This window comes from Hibiscus syriacus, unplaced genomic scaffold, assembly GCF_006381635.1.
Source record: "Hibiscus syriacus cultivar Baekdansim isolate YM2019G1 unplaced genomic scaffold, ASM638163v2 tig00109972_pilon, whole genome shotgun sequence".
NCBI classification, from domain to species: Eukaryota; Viridiplantae; Streptophyta; class Magnoliopsida; order Malvales; family Malvaceae; genus Hibiscus; species Hibiscus syriacus.
Genome location: NW_024062543.1, coordinates 1,668,886 through 1,690,282, shown reverse-complemented (window position 1 = coordinate 1,690,282; position 21,397 = coordinate 1,668,886). Strand labels below are relative to the sequence as shown.

The following is a 21,397-nucleotide window of genomic DNA, read 5'->3' as shown; positions in this document are numbered from 1 at the left end:
CACTTTTTTAGACACGTGAAAGTGAAATCAGCAACTTATATGAACAAATGGAATTACTTGAATTCTTATTCTGGAGAGTTTGGTTTTATCATTGCCAAAGATATGGTTCTTGAGTCGATAGTATCAAATATGCGGGGTGTAAGGCTTTATCATTACGAGTTCGAGCATCGAAGACTGAAGTAGGGTATTTAAACGTTTATTATTAAATAATTAATATTCTTTAAAACATATATTACCACTTAAAAACACCCTGAATTAATATTAAAAAAACTTACTCATGAACCGTGAGACTTTTAAAAGCAAAAGCATGTGGTTGGAGCTTAGCCATACAATTCCCAAGTTGCTGAAGGTGACATGACAATTGGGGCAACCAGATACCAAGTTGCTAGAAACAATCATAACAGGTTTGAATTCATAACATGGACCAAGTCATGTATACTTTGTACTTTAGCACGATCATTTGTGTTAGTTTTCTTCATTTTGGCAATGAAATAGAGGACAAGGCAGAGAACATGCATGTTCCGTTTGGACAACAATATCTTGCATCGATCTACCAAATTGAAATAGAACCCAAGCAATGCAACTGGACCCATGGACCTTGTAATGGGCTATATTGGTCTGCAAATTCCATATGGGAAGAAGAACCTGAACACAAACTTCTCTCTGTTGTGTTGTTAATGGTAGGATACTTATCGAGTGAGTTAATCACGAGTTAGACAATATTCGATTTGTTTTCATTAAAAGAATTTGTTACTCGACTCGATTTGTTGTTCGTTAAGTTTGTTAAAACTTTACTTGACTCTTTGCTCGTTAAGATTGATGTTTGTTGCCTATTAAACTCGATGTTCGTTGCTCGTTAAATTCACTGAAATTTCTACTTTATTTTTTTAATTATAAGTAAAATATAAATACTATATATATATAGCTTAATATAAACATAAATTAATAAATGTAACAAAAAAACAAAGGAATACATGAAACAATTTCAATGTCTAAACTATAAAGTAATAATCTACAAATACATTAAAATAAAAAATAGGGTTTGATTTTTGGGTATTAAATATTAATTAATAATTTAGTAATTTTTTATTATTTATTAAAGATTTAATATATTGGTTATTCATATTTTTTTATTATCTATTCATAAATTAATAGTTTTATTTAATTAAATAATTTTTAACATAATTATTTTATCTATTCATAACTTATTAAGTTAAATTGTATTTTATTTTATTCGACTAAACTTGTTACGGTCTCGAATCAAACTCAAATTTAAATCAAATCAATCCGAATCGATAGCGAGTGAAATTCGAGTCGCTCATGAGTTTATCGTGTGCATCCCTAGGTAATGGTACATAGGTAATGGTACATACCTATCCCTATTTTCTCTCTCCACTCATTGAATTGTAGCTATTGGAACACTGGAAGAGCCCATAATTCAACCAACACTTGGTAGTGTGTTTTATCTTTTTCCGGATTTGTGAATTCTCTGACTTTGCCCCCTCACAAACCTCTCCTTTCCCATAATCGTACACCTGCTTTTCTCCGGCTAATCTTATCCCCATTTGTTTTCTTTTTCATCTTGAATAATCAATGTACTATCTGTGGTAGAAAACAGAAGGGAAAAAAGAAAGCACCCACAGATTCAGCTCGTAGCTTACAAAGTATTATATCATGCCAAGTAAGAATCTTTTTTCACAATCATCTCATAGGTCATGGATTTGATTTTCTTTCTGTTGTGTTACTGATTTTAAGCTTTCAGTGTTTGCAGTGTTGTTTTTTATTATCATTTTAAAATTTGCAACTATTTTCAGCTTCGGATTTTCTTTCGTCAGTTCCATGCATGTCGGCTTATTCACCCACACCCTTGTTTTTTAGAATTGGACATCGGTATGAGAAATTATAGGTGATTCTTTGCTATTTGTATGTATGTATGTATGTATGTATGTATGTATAGTGTTTGCTCTTTGCACTGTGATTTTCGAATCTTTGTATCACTGTATTTGTGTTCCTATGTTTCTTATGATCTTATATTCAAGTTGTGTGCAGGTCTTGAAGAGCTAACTTGTTAGTGGTGTAGCAATCTGTACCGGATATCGAACAGAACCGGCACGAAACTCAGCTGCTTTACCTGAGAATGATTCTGCTAAACCCCGGGTTAGAATTGGAAAACGACTCCGAATCAAGTAGCCAAGTGGCTTCGAACATATCGGCTTCCCCGGATCACGCGACGGATACCACAACTACTGTGAAGGTTCAACCAGATTCGGGGTCTGTTTCCCTCAACCTGACCCTGCACTCCGGTGCCACTGATGCTGAGATGAAGAGTGTCACGGGCGAGACTACGGCTACCGACACTTTGCCAGCGGCAACGGCGAGGGTTTTCTCTTGTAACTACTGCAGGCGCAAGTTCTATAGCTCACAAGCACTGGGTGGACACCAAAATGCTCATAAGAGGGAAAGGACAATGGCAAAGCGTGCAATGCGGATGGGGATATCATCCGAGAGGTATACAAGCTTAGCATCTCTGCCCCTTCACGGGTTGACATTCCGATCCCTCGGGATCAAAGCTCATTCCGCTATGCACCAAGGGTTCATGCCATCATCCAATAGGCCTATGGATACGGGAAACGGTGCTCGGTTCGATCAAGGGTATTTCGGATTGCCATTATACCTGGAAGATGATGATGTAGACTTGTTCTGGCCAGGGAGTTTCAGGCAGGTGAATGAAGATAAAAAAGTTGACACTAACCAGGCATTGGACTTGGCTCAAAATTCAACTCGAAGTTCGAACATAGGACATATAGCAATGGCATCATCCCCAAGAACAGATACATCTGCGCTCGATCTTACATTGAAGCTCTAATATTTTTCTTTCAAGTTTCTTTTCGATTTCATCGAAACGAAATACTGATTACGTTGTACCTCACTCTGTATAGTGAGGTGCATTAGCAATGGCTGCTAGCTCCTAAGATTATTTTTGCTAGATTTCTTTAATTTAATAAAACTCTTTTTAGCGTTTTTTCCTGCTGATCTGCATATTATGGTTATAAAAGCTATTGTCTTTCCCGATAGCAGCATTGAGAATTAGACTGGGACTAGCATAATTTCAATGTCAAATTAAGCGTTTTAACTCTTTTTATATGACAAACGTGGAATTAGCATAATTTCAAGACATCAATGAAAAAGAGATAAACAATAAGAGGAGAGAATAAGTGGATACTTCACTCCAATAATAAATTAGGTAAACACAAGGTAGTATCTGTTCAAAGATAACTATCAATTTTTTGACATTAAACGCTCACACATATGGCATTCTCGATGCTCGAACTCGAGTCCTCAAGGAATGATGACAATTCCTTTACTAAGGAAGTCACTTGTTTTGCGCTAAATTTCACATAATGTCAAATGGTTTATAAACGTAGTTATAATCTTAATCTAGTTATTATTATTAGGGGTACGAGCGTTTAATGTCAAATGGTTAAGAATTATTTTTGAATGGATAATATTTTATACTTACCTCATATATATTGATTAAAAAAAGTTATTATTATTATGGTAAACTACATATTTAATCACTAATTATCACTTTGGTTCTATTTTGGTCATCCAACTATTATTTTTTTCAAAATTATATTTAACATTAAGTTTTGGTCACCCGCTAACGAACTGATGATGTGTCAATTTTTTCAATGATGATTTGATATTACCTTATGATAACACCTTAGCATCACCGTTAATTTTTTAACAACGGGTGATCAAAACAGAACCAAAGCGTAACTATAGGTATGATTTTGAAAAAAGTAGTTAGTGAACACATGAAATTAAAGTGATAGTTAGTTGACTAAATACACAAATTACCCTTGTTATTATTGGTTTTCGGCGTTATTTACTAATATTGAGGTAAATCATATTAGTACTTTACAACAAAGCATACATTGTCACAAGATTCTTGCTATAAATCATATATATTTTTTGGATAATACATTTATTATTTAATTTATTTTAATTTATAAATTAAATAAATATATTAAATTTTATATCTTTTATATAATATATGGATAATGATGTTAAATAGTACTCATTTTGTCCCACTAAATGACTATTCTGTTTTTTAAATTATCTCATTCAAAATATTTTATTAGAAAAATTAACAAATAACAACATTTATATTTACTTTTTTACTCTTATATGACTCATTATTTTACATCTAGTCCCGTCTTTATTAATGTATATTGTGTGATATATCGCATGACCCAAAATTTTAGGGGGCTCCACACTTTAAAAAAATATGTTAATAAAAAAATATTTTTCCAAAAAATTTGCTATCATTGATTTATTAATTTTTCATGATAAGATTTTAAAAAAAAATCTTTTAGTTTTCTCTTCTATTATCTCAGTAAATGAATTGTAATATTTTTTTTCTAAAATCCTCACTAAAATCATGATTTCTAACCGAAAAAATATTCTAGGGGCCTCAATTAATAATTTCATTTTCTTATAAAATATTTAGGAGACTCATTTTAAAAAATAGCACAGGTCTTTATATCTTTTGGGACTGACATGTTTATATCTATTAAAATAAATTTGACAAATTTATCAATCACCTTTCTGAGATAATTTTATTATTATTATTGATTAAATATATTTTTAATTAATATAAGACACAAATTATAATAGAATGAAGTAAAATTTCCTAAATAAGTTTCAACTTTATACCTGCAAGAATTGGGGTGGCTAGTTCCTAACCTAACCTAATCAAATACTGTGCTTGATTTTTTTTTGTTGGATTTGGACTGCCCAATAATAAATAATTTAATCAAATATACCATCTTCCTTAATCTTAAGATGCGTTTGGCTCACGGAATGAAAGATTACCAGTAGTAATGTAAGATTACCAGAGAATAGAATTACTGAAAATGTTGTATTTTGTGTTTGGTTGGCTTACCAGGAATCTAAGATTATCGTGTTTGGTTAAAAGAATAAAAGATTATTAGAATGTATATTTGACCAAATTGTCCTTATTATATATTTATTTTTTTAACAAGTTAAAAAAAATTTATACATTTTCATTAAAATTTTAAATTCATAAAATTTATATAATTTTTTTTTACAAAATTGAAAATATAAAAAGGTTTAATGAAAGGGTAAAATTTAATTTTAACCCTAAACTTCATATAAAATTTTAATTGTAGATTTTTTTTGTAAATCTAAAATAGTTTAAGGATAAATTTGTAATTTAACCTTCGTTGAATTTTTATTATTCAATGACAGAAAAATGATATTTAAAAAAAAATTAAGAGCATTTTAGTCCAAAACGTCAGGAATCTAACAATACCTAAGGAAATAGAGGTAATAACATTCCAGTAATATACCTAAAAAATCTACTATTGATAATCTAACGTTACCGAGAATGAGATTCCTGAACTAATCAAACGGAAGAATGTAAATTTCATTCCCATAAAAATCTCACATTCCCTATTCAAACCCTCCCTAAAAATCAATTAACATTATAAATAAAATAATAATTTAAAAGTATATCAGCCAGGTAGATAAGACAGCTAAGCTCGCTAGCACTTGAAAATAAAAAGTATTAAGTACATATTCGTTAATGGTCCGATAATGTCCAAATCCGATGTCTTTGCCCGCCCTTACCTCTTCTTAATATACGCATACATATAATTTTAAATAAAATTAGTATTCAAATATATTGTTGCAAGAAAAATAAATTAAGGTGAAAGTGATATCATAATAAATTTTGATAATATTTTATTTCAATTAATTTATATAAAATAAGATAAATTATATATTTAATATCTAAATTATTAATTTTGATCCTTTTTAATACTTAATTTTTTTTAAATTATATTTAATGATTAATTTTTATTTTATTTTAATATTTCATTAAAAAAATTAACGTTATATTTTTTTAAAAAAAATAAAAATTTAGATGTTAAAATAGATTAAAATTAACAGTTTAAGCTGTAGTTTACTCTATAAGTATCTGTCATTAAAAAAAAGTTTTTGTCAATGGTGTGAACACGACACTTTGAAGTTTCCAAGCCTACATGTTGCAGTGTCTAATGGCGTGCTAGTGTGCATAATCAAAAGCCAAAAATAAGGCATCCCTCATGTTCTTTTCTAGAAAATTTCCAACTCTCTGCTCCATCCCCTCCTTTCTTTCTGGTAAGTTAAGTTTCTCTTCCTTTTGGCTTTATCGTTTCCGCTTTTTTTGCTCGTGATAAGGCCATGTTTGGAGAGAAAGATCTCTCGAGTAATAATCCTTGTGTAAGAGATGAAAGCTCTCAAAGCAAGCTTTCACGTTTGTTTCAAAACAAGGAGAGTCCAGCTGAAAAGATGAGGTTTTCACAAAAGGGTATTGATTTTCTCAGAGAATCAAAGGTGGGTCTTGATGGAGGTTGCCCTTTACCCAGATCTTCCCAAGAACTCACCCTTAGCTACCTCTGTGAGAACCCTAAATTGGGGTTTGTTTCCGAGAAAGAGTTCCCCGGAAAAACTTACAAAGGGAAAGAAGTTGCTGATTCCGAGAATTCAAATCAAGATGAGAAATGGGTCGAAAGGGATTTCTTGAATTTGAGTGAAAGCAAAGGGGTTTCTTCCAAAAGAGATGCGGAGGAAGATTTTCATGAAAGAGAGAATTTCAATAGGGAGAGGAGGCCAAAGCTCGAGACTTTGAATCTTTCTCTAGCTTTACCTGATGTCTCTCTCTCTTTAACTGCTTCGAATGCTTTGCAAAATGGCGATCCTTCCACACAGCATCGGTCTAGGCCTAGCAGGAGTGTTCAGTCTTTGGCACCGTCTACCACCAATAACACGCAAACCACTTGTTCGAATGATTTCACTGCTGCTTCATTGTCATACTCTTATTCTGTTCCGTTTTCGCATAATCCTAGCTGCTCGTTAACTCGGAATTCGACACAGAATTACGAGTATTCTGTGGGGAAAGATGATCAAATTTGGTGTGGTGGTGAGGGTACTAATGGATCGGTTCATAGTCGGTTTAGGCCGGTTGGTGATGGAGTTGCTTTGGCCGGTGCTGGTGTTAGTGGGGGGCTGTCCATGATGCAGCAGGTTAACCGTCTTGTGAATAAGGATTCTTGCAATAGTCTCCATAAGACTACTAGTTCGGATAATCATTCCTTTTTTCCGTCGGAATTGCTTGCTAAGCCGGGTGTAGATAATCATTCAGGGGATTCTAGGAGGAGGGATTCAGAGAATTGGAGAGTTTTGGACAGTATGGATGGAGGGAGATCCAGGAAGATTTCTAGACCAGAAAGAATTCTTCTCGAGATCGTCTCCGAGTCGATACTTGCCGTGGCTCAAATGATGCAGGAGCTGCCTGATGAAACACTTGAATTGACCAAAGAGTACTTGAGGAATCTTATAGCAACCCCAGAAAGGAAGGAAGAATTAGTGGGACTTCAAAGCCGGCTTGAGAGGAGATCTGATCTTACCAAGGAGACACTCTCAAGGTGCTGTAAGGGTCAACTAGAAATCTTAGTTGCAGTGAAAATGGGGCTTAAAAGCTTCTTGTCTGGCAAAGTAGGACTTCCCATGACCGAGCTGGTGGAGATTTTCTTGTTTAACAGATGTAGGAATCTGAATTGCAACAGTCTACTGCCTGTTGATGACTGTGATTGCAAGATATGCTCTGGAAATAAAGGGTTTTGCAGTTCTTGTATGTGTCCTGTCTGCTTGACTTTCGATTGTGCTAGCAATACTTGCAGTTGGGTCGGTTGCGATGTTTGTTCCCATTGGTGCCACGCTGCCTGTGGTATTCAGAGGAACCTTATAAAATCAGGTCTTAGCATCAAGGGACCATCCGGGACTACTGAAATGCAATTTCATTGCATGGGATGCGGCCATGCTTCAGAAATGTTCGGGTTCGTTAAGGATGTCTTTCTATACTGTGCCAAGGATTGGAGCCACGAAACACTGATAAAGGAGTTAGATTGCGTGAGGAAGATTTTCAGGGGCAGTGATGATTCAAAGGGCAAGGAGCTACACATCAAAGCTGATGAGATGTGCAACCGGCTCCGGAACAAAGTGATGTCCACTTCAGATGCTTGCAGCGTCATTCTTCAGTTCTTCAACCGTATGTATCATTTGCTGTCTATATTTATATGCAACCTTGCAGTTATTAGCACAACATGCGAATTTCACGAATTCCTGATAAGTAGTCGAACCTGATAAGTGATTTTGATGATCCAGTGAACTGATTAGCAAAACAAAGTTCCTATGCATGAAATTTGATATGCTTTGATTAGGACCATCCCTAATAACTAGTATCGATTATGGTTTGCCGGTTGCTTTGAACTTAATTCTTTCTCGAAACATCTATCCTAGTAGACACACGTTTCGTACTTTTTTGTTACAGAGTTAGTTATATTACGGATAATTTGAGTTCTTTATTTTTCATGCATCTTTCAATCAATGATACATTGTCACTGATATTAAAGTCTCAAGTATTCTTCTTCATTTTCCATTTCGGTCTGCACAAAACAGACATTGATGGTTTATCAGACTTTCCTCCCACCTCTGGTGCATGCTCAAAAGAGTTAACAGCAACTCAAGTTGACCTTCGAAAAGACGAATCATCTGTAAAACTGGGTGCTTCTCGTCCTCAGAAGCTTGTGTTTTACAGCACGAGTTCTTCAAGCGGGCACGATTTACTTCAGAACGACTTCCGTCAGAAAGATCTCAAACCTTCTCACATGAAAGACCTAAAGAATGAAGATGAATACCGGTTCGGAAGGTCAGCAAACGCTGATGGATTCGACAGCATAGAAAGCATGGTAAGGATCAAGGAAGCAGAAGCGATATTGTTCCAAAGCAAGGCAGACGAAGCACGGAGAGAAGTCGAGAGTTACATGAGTATGATCCAGGCAAAATCCGCAAAGTTGGAAAAAGAGTACACCGAGAAGCTATCGAAACTTTGCTTACAAGAGTCCGAGGAAAAAAGGAGGAACAAAATGGAAGAACTAAAGGCTTTGGAACATTCACACTGTGATTACTACAAAATGAAACTAAGAATGCAAGCAGAGATTGCCAGTTTGTTGGAGAGAATGGAAGCTACAAAGCAACAATGGGCTTAACCCTTTTTTCTTATTTCTTTAAACTTTCTTCTAATTTATTGCTTAACAATGAATTAAATCTAAAACATGTGTAGTTTGCTTCGCTTTTTTTTTAACCTTGTGGATTCTGCTTTGTTCCCCCAATGAGAAATGAATGATTGTAAACCATATTGCATTTTCTTAATGGATATCCATTGATGAGAATTGAAACTTGAAAGGGTATCAAAATTTTATGCTTGGTGCCTTTCCCAAGCACCTAGAGGGAAAGAAGGGATGGTGATTGGTTGGCAAGAAAATGTTTTGATGGGAGAATAAAGCGACAGGTGGGAGGTAAAATGCAGCATCAACGCGTGACGCCCACAAATGAAGAAGCTTGGTTGGGACGGGGACCATTGAAATTTTGAATTGTAAATGGCAGAAGACAGCACACCATTTGTTTGTAGCTTGTGGATTCTGGTTTTCTTGTCTGGAGTTTCACTTTGAAATTTGAGCTCACTTGTGGAGCCACCCCATCAACACCTGTGATTTCATTGTGATGTTTGAGCAAGAAATCCCACATGCAAATAATATCTTTGAAAAATAAGATTCCTTGCTATAATTTAAAGTTCATCTTTGTATAATTATAAAATATGAATTACAACATCAATCCAATGTAAAATTCACAAAAAAAAAGTAAAAAAAATGAAAATCACACATAGAAAAGAATATATAATTATAGACAATGATCAAACATAACGTGCGAGAGCAACACTGAGATCAACAAATATGCCGAACAAGAGGATACACAGTCCCAAGAAATTGACCAAACGAGCTTCACGGCCACTTTGCAGTTGCAGGAACGTAGCTTTCTCCATCAACCCCGTGAGCGCCGCCACTATCGACATGTATAGCAACGTCCGGCCGCCGCAGATGTGCCACGGAAGTAGGCTGTGCTTCGTCACCTCCGGTTGAGGAGCCATAAACGAAATCAACCCTGCCAACCACTGCACCAACACAAAGATCATCATATACTAATTACAAAAAGTCCGGGAAATAGAGTAGTTAATTTACCTGTACTGCAAACAAAGCAATAGTAGCGATTCCGATCCATGAATGCAAACTGTAAACATCTTCGACGTTGGACATATCATGGAACTTGAACACGGCACATAGTCCGACCACTCCGAGCACAAATGCCCCAAGCTGAAGTATCATATGGACAACCTTCTGGACCATGTGTGTCGCTTTTACTGTCTTGTACACCATCATCGCTGCGTGTTTCCATCAATACGTTTCGCGTTACCAATGCAACTTTAATCCAGCCTTTCAATTTTTGGTCAAAATGATTCCATTGTATTAGAGTCGTTAATTGACTAACAACTAATACATTATGTTGATATGACACTTTCTCATGTGTTAAATTGTTTATCTAACCAAGGTGATGACATGATATGTGTCATATCATTCAAGATGATGATGTGTTCATGAAATGTGACATGTCATCAATTAGGCAAATGTAGAAACTTCACATCAATTACATATGTTGACTTTAGTGAGCTAACAATTTTCATCCAGCATAGGTCATTTTGATCAAAATTTAAAACGTCGGAGTTAGAATGCTCAAAAGTAGAGAATAGGGACTCAAGTAAACAAAATTGGTTTTTCATCGGTTTACCAAATTACCTTCGCCGGAGAGGAATATGAATCCACAAAACATAAGAAATGGGTGAACCTACATGAGAAACAACATTAAACATAAACTTAAAAGTTGGAAATTCATTTCACAGTAAACATATAAAGATGACTGTTTTTTCTTCTTTTTTTACTTACATTGAAAACACGATAACCATTGTATGAATCGTACTCGATACCTTCACGATAATGCAGCAACCAAACCAGCATGAGGATGAAAGCTAAAACCCCGAAGACATGAGCAATTATCGTTAGCCGAGAGGCTGAACGTCGATAACTATGGGTGATGATTCCTTGCTGGTCGGAATGCATGGTGATTGAAAACTCAGCGAGTCGAGTTCAAGAAGGTGTGCATGAAAGAACAAAGGATGAGGGCTTAAATATATAATGATTACATTGATTCTGATATACTTCTTTTCCAAAAAGAAGAAATTGAAGGACGAATCTGCAACTTTTGGTTGCTTATTGTAGGGTTTTGTCTCTTTCGATGTGGGAAAACTTTGAGATTTGGCAAAGCACAATCCGGACTAATATTACTGTATATTTATATATCATTAGAGTGTGACTTAAGATGCCGTAATTACCCTGCAAGAAAAGATCAAAAATTTAATTAATCAAGAAACTTGAATAAATATATGTATAAATAAATTTGATCGCATCGACAAACGAACACAAAAGGAGATCAAGTTACTGAAAGACAACCGACAAATAACAAATCAGACTCGAGCGACATGAAAAGTTATCTACGAATGCAAACCATGTATCCAAATTCTAATAATCCAAAGCAAGAAAGATCAACAAGATAATAATAAGCACTATCACGTGGTAGTGTAAAATTAACATTTAGAAAAAGATACATGAAGACAATAGTCAAACGATCGAAAAACGTGTCAAAAAAATATAAAAACGTGTCATAAAGATGAATGAAAACGTCTCATATAAACTTTTTTTAAAAAATAAAAATACAATATAAAATAAAATAAAATTACAATAGCGACTAATTACTATATGAACAATTTCAAACATAAGTCTCACACAAAGCCCACACCAGCCCGGCCTACTAAATGAGAAAAACTTATTGCTCGTACTAAAATTTCATTTATTTATCCCTACATAATTCGCCTCCATTCCCAAACATTAATAATCCACATAATTTTATTTTCACTTTTTTATTAGTAATTTCCATGCTTATTTCCCACTTCAAGTATCGATCCTTGAACCTATTCCTTTCCCTTACATAAATAAACAATGATAACGTGACATATAATATATATAAACATGTTAATTTATGTCACGTGTGGTGAATCTTTATTCATTATATTTAGTTAATAAAAGAATTAAATTGCCAGTTGTTTTACTCTTTAAAAGAAAACGATACCTCAATAATCACCAAGACGCATATTAATTCCACATGAAAGATTTTGATTATGAATTGGAAAAAAATATGAAAATATAACCATCCTAAAACGAACCAACTTATTTATGAGGTTAAAGAAATTGTTGTTGTTTTTAGAAGTTACGAGTTCGAGCACTAGTAACTACAGCAGAGTGATTCTGTAACGCTCTGAATCTCGGGTTAGTAGTTCAGGTCAACTCAAACCCCAAAGTTGAGCCATTGGATCTTGTATTATTGTTGGACCAAGTTTGTTGTTTGTGGGCTTGAGTTAGGATCCAAGAGAGTTGTTGTTTGGGGATGAGTAAATCATGAAAAATAAAAGTAAATGGACTAAAAATGTAGTTTACCCATAGTTATTTTAAAAGCTGAAAATCCCTTCTTATTTTATGTTTTCAACGTGAACCAACCCCCTTACACCACTAACCAAACACTCTTCCTATCTTCTCATCTTTCTCTCTTCTTTTATCTTCTTTAAGTAAGAAACTCAGAGGAATTCAAGCCTAGTTGGATCCATCCAAGGTAAGATTATTAAACATCATCCTTCTATATTCAATTTGAGTTCCCTTTCACTAGTTTTTATCCATAGAGCCAAAAACGATTTTTGAGAGATTTGTAGGAATCTATGGATTCTGGCTATGTTTTGAGTTATAGGGAGTTATTTAGAATGTATCCAACCTCTTGATGGATTAGTAATCCCTTTTTCTCACTTTTGTTTAGTGAAGAAAGTAGGAGAAAACTCGAGAGATAAAACGAAAGAAAAGTTGAACCTTGGTTGATTGAGGAGAGTTCTAGCCATAAAAAGAACAAGGTAACACCTTTACAACTCTTCTATACTCTTAGTGAATCATTAGAAGTTCAAGATAGTTTAAATGTTTGAGTTGAGTATGATAAGCATTTTCATGGTGAAATTTTTGTTTTAGAGTTATAAATGTCTTTAAAGCCTTTATTATGACCCTTGTTGATCAAATAAAACTTTGAGCATGTTTGGGGACCTCACTAGGGTCTTTAGGATTGAAATATAACATTTTACAATAGCGACTAATTACTATACGGACAATTTCAAACATAAGTCTCACACAAAGCCCACACCAGCCCGGCCTACTAAATGAGAAAAAAATTATTGCTCATACTAAAATTTCATTTATTTATCACTACATAATTCGCCTCCATTCCCAAACATTAATAATCCACATAATTTTATTTACAATTTTTTATTAGTAATTTCCATGCTTATTTCCCACTTCAAGTATCGATCCTTGAACCTATTCCTTTCCCTTACATAAATAAACAATGATAACGTGATATATAATATATATAAACATGTTAATTTATGTCACGTGTGTTGGCTCTTTATTCATTATATTTAGTTAATAAAATAATTAAATTGTCAGTTGTTTTACTTTCTTTAAAAGAAAACGATACCTAAATAATCACCAAGAGGCATATTAATTCCACATGAAAGATTTTGATTATGAATTGGAAAATAATATGAAAATATAACAATTCTAAAACGAACCAACTTATTTAGGTGGTTAAAGAAATCGTTGTTGTTTTTGGAAGTTACGAGTTCGAGCACTTGTAACTACAGCAGAGTGATTCTGTAACGCCATGAATCCCGGGTTAGTAGTTCAGGTCAACCCGAAGCCCAAAGTTGAGCCATTAGACCTTATATTACAGTTGGACCAAGTTTGTTGTTTGTGGGCTTGAGTTAGGGCCCAAGAGAGTTGTTGTTTGGAGATGAGTAAATCATGAAAAATAAAAGTAAAGGGACTAAAAATGTAGTTTACCCATAGTCGCTTTGGAAGCTGAAAATACCTCCTTATTTTATGTTTTCAACGTGAACCAACCTCCTTACACTACTAACCAAGCACTCTTCCTATCTTCTCATATTTCTCTCTTCTTTTATCTTCTTTAAGTAATAATCTCAAAAGAATTCAAGCCTAGTTGGATCCATCTAAGGTAAGATTATTAAACCTCATCCTTCTAGCTTCAATTATAGCTCCCTTTCACTAGTTTTTATCCATGGAGCCAAAAACGAATTTTAAGAGATTTGTGGGAATCTATGGATTCTGGCTATGTTTTGAGTTATAGGGAGTTATTTAGAATGTATCCAACCTCTAGATGGTTTAGTAATCCATTTTTCTCACTTTTGTTTAGTGAAAGAAGTAGGAGAAAGCTCAAGAGATAAAAGGAAATAAAAGTTGAACCTTGGTTGATTGAGGAGAGTTCTAGCCATCAAAAGAGCAAGGTAACACTTATACAACTCTTTTATACTCTTAGTGAGTCATTAGAAGTTCAAAATAGTTTAAATGTTTGAGTTGAGTATGATAAGCATTTCCATGGTGAAATTCTTGTTTTAGAGTTATAAATGTGTTTAAAGTCTTTATTATGACCCTTGCTGATCAAATAAAACTTTAAGCATGTTTGGGGACCTCACTAGGGTCTTTGGGATTGAAATATAGCAATTTTGTATGTGTTTTATGACTTCTGCAGGTAGAGTATCGATACTATAGAGATAGTATCGATATTTGTTATGCATTTTGGGTAAATTCGTAAGTTTCTGGGCTAGAGTATCGATACTCTTTCAAGAGTATCGAAACTTTGGGTCATAGTTTCGAAACTCCTAGAAAGTTTCAAAACTGGGCAGAACATAATGTTTAAAAGTATTGATACTTATATAAAGTATCGAAACTTTTGCAGGAGTATCGATACTCTTGAGCTAGTATTGATACTTTCAAACTGTTTTGGGAAAAATGACAATTTTTAAAGAAATTAGACTCGAGGTACCCCAACACTTCATTTTATCATCAAATAAGACCACAAGTGAGAATATTAATGATATTAATATTACACTTAGAAACAAGATCAATTAGGATGACATAAAAATAGCCTTGGATGATGCTCGGGAAATGATCAGGACACACGAGTTCTTTTAGAAAATGCTAGCATTATTGAAAGTATAGATTCAGTCCAGATATATCCTTAGGTAGTGCGCGATGCACTTAAAGCTAACTAGCTTGGGCGCAAGGTCCGACACTCAAGGAGTGGGCTAGTTGAAGGGGTTTACCGATGCAGAGATTTCGGGCAACCATCCTTGGTAGACTAGATGGGTATGTGAACTCCGAGATGCAGAACCCTCAGCCGCACCATGATGTCTACCAAAGAGTATAGAGTGCAGTATACGAGTATACTCACTATTTCATTTATCAGTTAGTTTGACCATGACATGAACACTTTTAATATGCTTTAGTTGTTAGTGTGACACTGGGCTAGTTAGCTCAGCGTTTGGATTTTGTTTCTTTACGCAGTTAGTCAAGGAGCAGTCTGATGACTTTTTGATAGTAGTGATCCAGACTCATATAGTGCAAAATATGTCTCGAGTTCATCTTTAGAGGGCATGTATAATTGTAAACCCCGATTTGTATATTTTTGTATGAGTCGTGACTCATTTTAAACTATGGTTTATGATTTAAATATTATTTTGGGAGCTCCTAATGTAAACTATTTTATTTAAATTGTAGTTGATTTATTTAGCATTAATGGTTATAAATTGTCATTCTTAAAACGGAAAAATTAAAAAAAAAAAAATTGGTTAGCCACTCCCGTGTGGTGTTCTGATCAGTAGACTGTGTGTCATACTGGTTTAGGGTGTTCCAGATTCAACGTTCATCGTCAAATAATTGAGAGTATTTAGAACAAATATTACTTTATAATCACCTTAGTTTAAACAAAAATTAACGATTCTATAGACAAATAAATATAAAATGTATATGGGTTTGATATTTAATATCAAACCCATTTAGCAGCTTCATTCCATTAAATAATGACGGGAAATGATTAGTGCTATCCATTTAGTATCTTAATTCTAGGGATGGCAACTCAACCCGAATTCGACGGGTTCCGATCCGACCCGACCCGATCGGGTCGAATTTTTTTAAAAAAATTTCGGGTTCGGGTCGGGTCGGGTCGGGTTTTTTTTAAATGTACTGTTCGGGTCGGGTCGGGTTTAGGGTGAAAAAAATCCGACCCGACCCGACCCGAAAATATATATAATTTTATTCTATATATTTAGGGATAATTACAATAATGTCCCTCCATATATAATTTTTTTCAATTAAGTCACTGTTTTCATTGAATAAATTTTTTTTATTATTATTTCGGGTCGGGTCGGGTCGGGTTTCTAAGTCATATATTCGGGTCGGGTCGGGTCGGGTGAAACCTTAATTTCGTCGGGTCGGGTCGGGTCACGGGTGAAAAACCCTTCTTTCTCGGGTCGGGTCGGGTGGCCCAAAAACCCGACCCGACCCATTGCCATCCCTACTTAATTCCATTAGTTAATGATGGAAAAAGATTAGTGATGTCCATTTAGCAACTTCGTTCCATAAGTTAATGATGTAAACCTACCCAACCCAACCCAACCCAACTCAATTGATATAATCATCGGACTTTTTTATATATTAACAATTTAATTTAAATCGAGTATTGTAAAAAATTACGATATAATCATTTTTTGAGTTTAACTTACTCAATTTACAATGTTAAAATTCGAACATCATTTCATCTCGTTAGACCAATATATTAATTCATGTTGAATTTTTAAGTCCTCACCTTTAGATGTCCTATAAATGTAGTTCATAGATATTTATTTATCCGAATTTGATTATAATTTTAAGTGTAAATTACAAGGTTGACTATTCAACCTATTGCCCTCTTTTATTTTGACTATCGATGTTTCGAAGTCGTCAATCAGACCATTCAAATGTTTAAATGCTTCAATTAAACCATCTGTCGTTAAAATTTAATGGAGAATGTAACATGGCAGTTGAAAATATTGATATAATTACACATTTAATCCCTATTATTTATACCAAATTTATTTTAATATATTAAAATTATGATCAAATTGCTAAAATATTTAAGTAACAGGGAGAAATAGTGTAATTATACCAAAATTATAAATTGGCGCATTGCTTTTTCTATTAAATTTTAACGGTAAGTAGCTTGGTTGAAGTATTTAAATAGTTGGGTGGCCTAATGAAGAAATCAAAGTGAAATGGAACAATAGTTGAATGGTCACTCGCGTAGTTTATCGAAATAGTGTAATTATACCAAAATTATAAATTGGCGCATTGCTTTTTCTATTAAATTTTAACGTAAGTAGCTTGGTTGAAGTATTTAAATAGTTGGTGGCCTAATGAAGAATCAAAGTGAAATGGAACAATAGTTGAATGGTCACTCGCGTATTTTATCCTAATTTTAGTTTGAAATATTGTCTAATCATTTTATCTTTGGGTAATTATATGGGTCATCACTTTTGGTTTGGTCTATTTTATTTTGTCATTGATTTATAAAAGATAACATTTGATCATTTACGTTATCAATTTAGTCTTATATTTTCACTGGCATTATCGACCTGTCTTGTTTTGTTAATTGAGTCGTTAATTCCATTAATTTTATGACGTGACTATTGATAAGAATATTTAAATTTTAATTTAATCTAATCTAACCTTAAATTTTAGATAAATTATTAATTTAACTCAAAATTTTTAAATAAAATATTAATTTGACTCTCGAATCCAACCAAAATTCTCTTCGTCAGCTATCACCATCGATTGATGGACCCTATAATTTTTAATTCATTCATTTTTTATCTCCGAAATACAATATCTATTTAATAAAATAAATTTAAATTTTATAAAAGTTAGGGTGTACTTGAACTTCAAACCTAAATTTATAGAATCTTAGGAGGTGAAAATAAATTTTTAATAAAAAATATAAATAAAATCTAAAATATATGATAATTTTAAATTTTTAGATTAGACGATGTCTCATCTGCCCTAATTCCTCCATTGTTGTCATATCTACTGACATTTGTCATTTATAATTCTTGCATTAACTTTTAGAAATACTCTAAATATTCGTTGCTTAATCATCATGGTGCGCATCAAACTCCATTATCAAATGATATACCAGAATCGAATTAAGTGACATCGATGTTAAAATAATTATTGTTAACCCTTAAATTCTTATATTCGAACACTAAAAATGTCAATAATGTTAGCATTAAATGTTAAATGGTGAAAAATTATCTATGAACATATATTACATTTTACTTGCATAAGTTTAATAAAAAATGACACATTAAGTTAACATTAAATTATTATGTGGCTCGAATATCATTAATTTAATATTTTTAATATAAAAAATAAAAAGAAATGATTACCCAAACGGAAAACATTCCCAAAAATAGGCAAATAACAAGGGCTGTGATGGGCTAGAGGATCTAACACTTGGGATCTTCTTCATTTCATCGTGGGAAAACTGGCAATTCAAGCTCACGTGCATGGATCTAACATCAACATCATATCCTATACTGCAAAAATATATTACAAATAATACCCTTAACAAATGCATTATTAAATTAAAAAATTTCAAATCTAACATGTTCTGGGTAAACGTTAAGATCCAGTGAATTTCTTTTTCTGTTTTATTTCGGCCGAAAGCCAAGTAGGGTTTAATGGTGGGATTGAATGATGATTGCTTACTCATCCCATGATTAACGGCGTGACGTCTGTTAATGCAAATTTGATTAGGGGAATTAGCCCTAACCCACCGCATGCATGCCCGTAAACTGCGATGATGTTATTTTTTGGTAAATTAAAATTTCATCACTGAACTTTACTCTTTCTTATTTTTGTCACCCCACAGTTAAATAGTTACGGCATTAGAATGATGTTATTTCAAAAAAAAATCACTAAAACGATATCGTTTTACATCTATATAACAGTCCATTTTACCAAAAAAATCACTGTATTAGTTCAGTGATGAAATGAAAATATTTAAAGTATAGTGAATAATATGAGAGAGTGTAAAATTTAGTTACCAATTTTATAATTTCCCGTTATTTTTTATCTTCTTGTTCGTTTTGGCAATGGAAAATTTTGAATTGGTAAGAGATTTATTGTTGTTGTCAGCAAAAGTGCAACGGCTATAGTATGTGGCGACGTGGAAGGGGCAATATGTCACGTCAGCTCAGAGAAACCCTTCAACTGTGTGGAGTACTAGGATGTCCATGAGTATATTATTGGTGGAAATATTTCTTTAAGTTCCTTTTGGTTTTAAATTTTGATAATTAGTCCTTATTAATCTAAAAGGGAGATTCGATAAGACTACAAATTACAAATTCAATCACCGATGTTTACATATTTGTTAATTTGATCATGATATCAAAACCTTCAACACAGTTGGAAATTTAAAAAAAATTATTAACCTTGTGATTATTTCCCAGTTGTTCATTTTCAAATCAACTAATAATAATCAAAATTATTTAAAATAAAATATGATCAAATTGATTTAATGTATACTTGATGATAATATATGGTTCACCCCTTCTCGGGCCAACCCTTCATAAATGGTTTCTAAAGGACCATCTACACCAACCATATTACACAAGTCAACTATTCAATACTACAACATCATTTGTTTGATTCTACTCCTGACATGACTCTTCAAAAGTTCACGTGACTTATCAGAGTTAAATATATTATTAGACAATCATATTCATTCAATCTATAACCACATATAACTATCACGATTTAGTTATGACAGGTTATCATTATAAAGTAAAGAAGGGGTCTTTTTGACTTATTATTCCTTTGGATCATTTTCTTTAGATATTATTACCATACTCTTTTTTTAATAAATTAGTATTTTATTTATTGATCGCGCTAATATATATTAAGTTTTGCAGATATCTATTATGACAGCGATCCTCCTAGCCCAGTTTACTAACCCTTTTCACTACTAGGCTTAAGCTAAACATTCACAATTACATGATTTTATTACTAAATATCAGCTTAGCACTTTATTAAAGCGGGGGCGAGTTCCTAAAGCAAAAGTTCCGTGTTGAAAATGCGTTCTATCAATAATTTATATAGATAAACTACATATTTATTAACTAAACTATTAGTTTTGGTCTGCTTTAGTACTTAAACATTTAATTTTTTCGAAGCCATACTTAATTTTTAATTTTTAATTTTTATTTCGTTTTAGCACCCAATTGTTAAAACTTAACGTGATTAATATCTAAACTATCAATTTGATCCATTTTAATATCTAACCTTTCATTTTTTTAAACTTAAGTTAATTTTTAACACGAGTACTAAAATGAAGCAAAACTAAACTTTAGATATAATTTTGAGAAAATTGAAAGTTTATGCCTATATTTATATTTTTACTTAAAATAATTGATAAAATTAAATAAATCTGAAAAGGTGATTTAATTGTTCTTCACTGGTTCTCACTGTGATTTTCTTTTGAATTATAAGTATAAGAATCAATCACTATTACATAGATTGGAATGAAACTATCCAATATAATAAAATTTAAATCAAAATAAAAATTCGAGACATTTCGTGCTTGATTTATATAAATATGAGTCAAAAAATAAGCCCAACTTAATCATTTGACCGACGTTTTTGGTCGTTTGATTGTTATTGTGATGATGTGGTAGTTCATGATATTGACGTGGTTGTACATAATGTTGACGTGGTAGTTCATGGTTGATAACATTACAGATAACATGACAAATAAGCTAAATTGATAACTCAAACATGACAGATAGACTCTACGTCATTATCGTGGATAACCACATCAGTACTGTAAACTACCAACATCACCATCGTATTGATCAAACGATAAAAAAATTGATCAATGACCACATTAAGTTTATTTTTTAAATTAGAGGGTCACGTTAAAAAATACGAGATTTATATTTTTTTTTTCCAAAAGTATATATACATTTAATGTCTTTTTGCCTATGATTTTTTATTTACATTAAATTATATGAAAATAAATAAATAAACAAGCATTTGTTTTTACTTTTTAGGATATGCTTGCAAAAAGGGTTCATGCCTAGTTGCTACTGACCTGTCCGAATTCTGAATTCTGAATTCGTCGGACTCTACTCTGAATTTAAGCCTTCTTTCGTTTTCTTCCTTTCTTACTCATCTCTTTCTCTTTATAAACCCATACCCTCAAAGACCTAAAATTTTACATCCAAATTCCAGTAAGGAAAAAACCAAAAACATGGGGATGAAGTTAACTTATCTGGGTTGTTCTTTGTTTTTGGTTTTGGCTCTGGTTTCTGTTCTTGCTTCTGGGTCTGAACAGGGACTCCCGATTCTTACATTCGATGAAGGGTATAATCAGTTGTTTGGAGATGATAATCTAGTTT

The 21,397-nt window shown here is 33.0% G+C and overlaps 3 protein-coding genes and 1 long non-coding RNA gene across 5 annotated transcripts; 2 read left to right on the top strand and 2 right to left on the bottom strand.

Annotated features, from left to right (window-relative positions):
• Positions 1–647: 647 nt before the first annotated feature.
• Positions 648–21,383, bottom strand: LOC120211464. Its single transcript, XR_005524601.1, has 3 exons — positions 21,250–21,383; positions 2,633–2,636; positions 648–659 (listed from the first exon to the last, which is right to left on the bottom strand). It is a non-coding gene; the product is annotated as an uncharacterized LOC120211464 (long non-coding RNA).
• On the top strand, positions 1,490–3,029 carry LOC120211462 (zinc finger protein 4-like). Its single transcript, XM_039209995.1, has 2 exons — positions 1,490–1,681; positions 2,050–3,029. Exon 2 carries the CDS (start codon positions 2,138–2,140, stop codon positions 2,864–2,866), a length of 729 nt encoding a protein of 242 aa, XP_039065926.1. The 5' UTR covers positions 1,490–1,681; positions 2,050–2,137; the 3' UTR covers positions 2,867–3,029.
• LOC120211460 (protein OBERON 3-like) lies at positions 6,104–9,233 on the top strand. 2 transcript variants are annotated; one of them, XM_039209994.1, is made up of 3 exons: positions 6,104–8,116; positions 8,527–9,163; positions 9,213–9,233. In XM_039209994.1, exons 1-2 carry the CDS (start codon positions 6,250–6,252, stop codon positions 9,114–9,116), a joined length of 2,457 nt encoding a protein of 818 aa, XP_039065925.1. In that variant the 5' UTR covers positions 6,104–6,249; the 3' UTR covers positions 9,117–9,163; positions 9,213–9,233. The 2 variants fall into 2 exon arrangements, with proteins under 2 accessions (XP_039065925.1, XP_039065924.1); XM_039209993.1 differs by lacking the exon at positions 9,213–9,233 and having other exon boundaries at positions 8,527–9,197.
• LOC120211463 (probable transmembrane ascorbate ferrireductase 3) lies at positions 9,751–11,116 on the bottom strand. Its single transcript, XM_039209996.1, has 4 exons — positions 10,905–11,116; positions 10,758–10,806; positions 10,146–10,345; positions 9,751–10,078 (listed from the first exon to the last, which is right to left on the bottom strand). Exons 1-4 carry the CDS (start codon positions 11,076–11,078, stop codon positions 9,821–9,823), a joined length of 681 nt encoding a protein of 226 aa, XP_039065927.1. The 5' UTR covers positions 11,079–11,116; the 3' UTR covers positions 9,751–9,820.
• Positions 21,384–21,397: the final 14 nt, after the last annotated feature.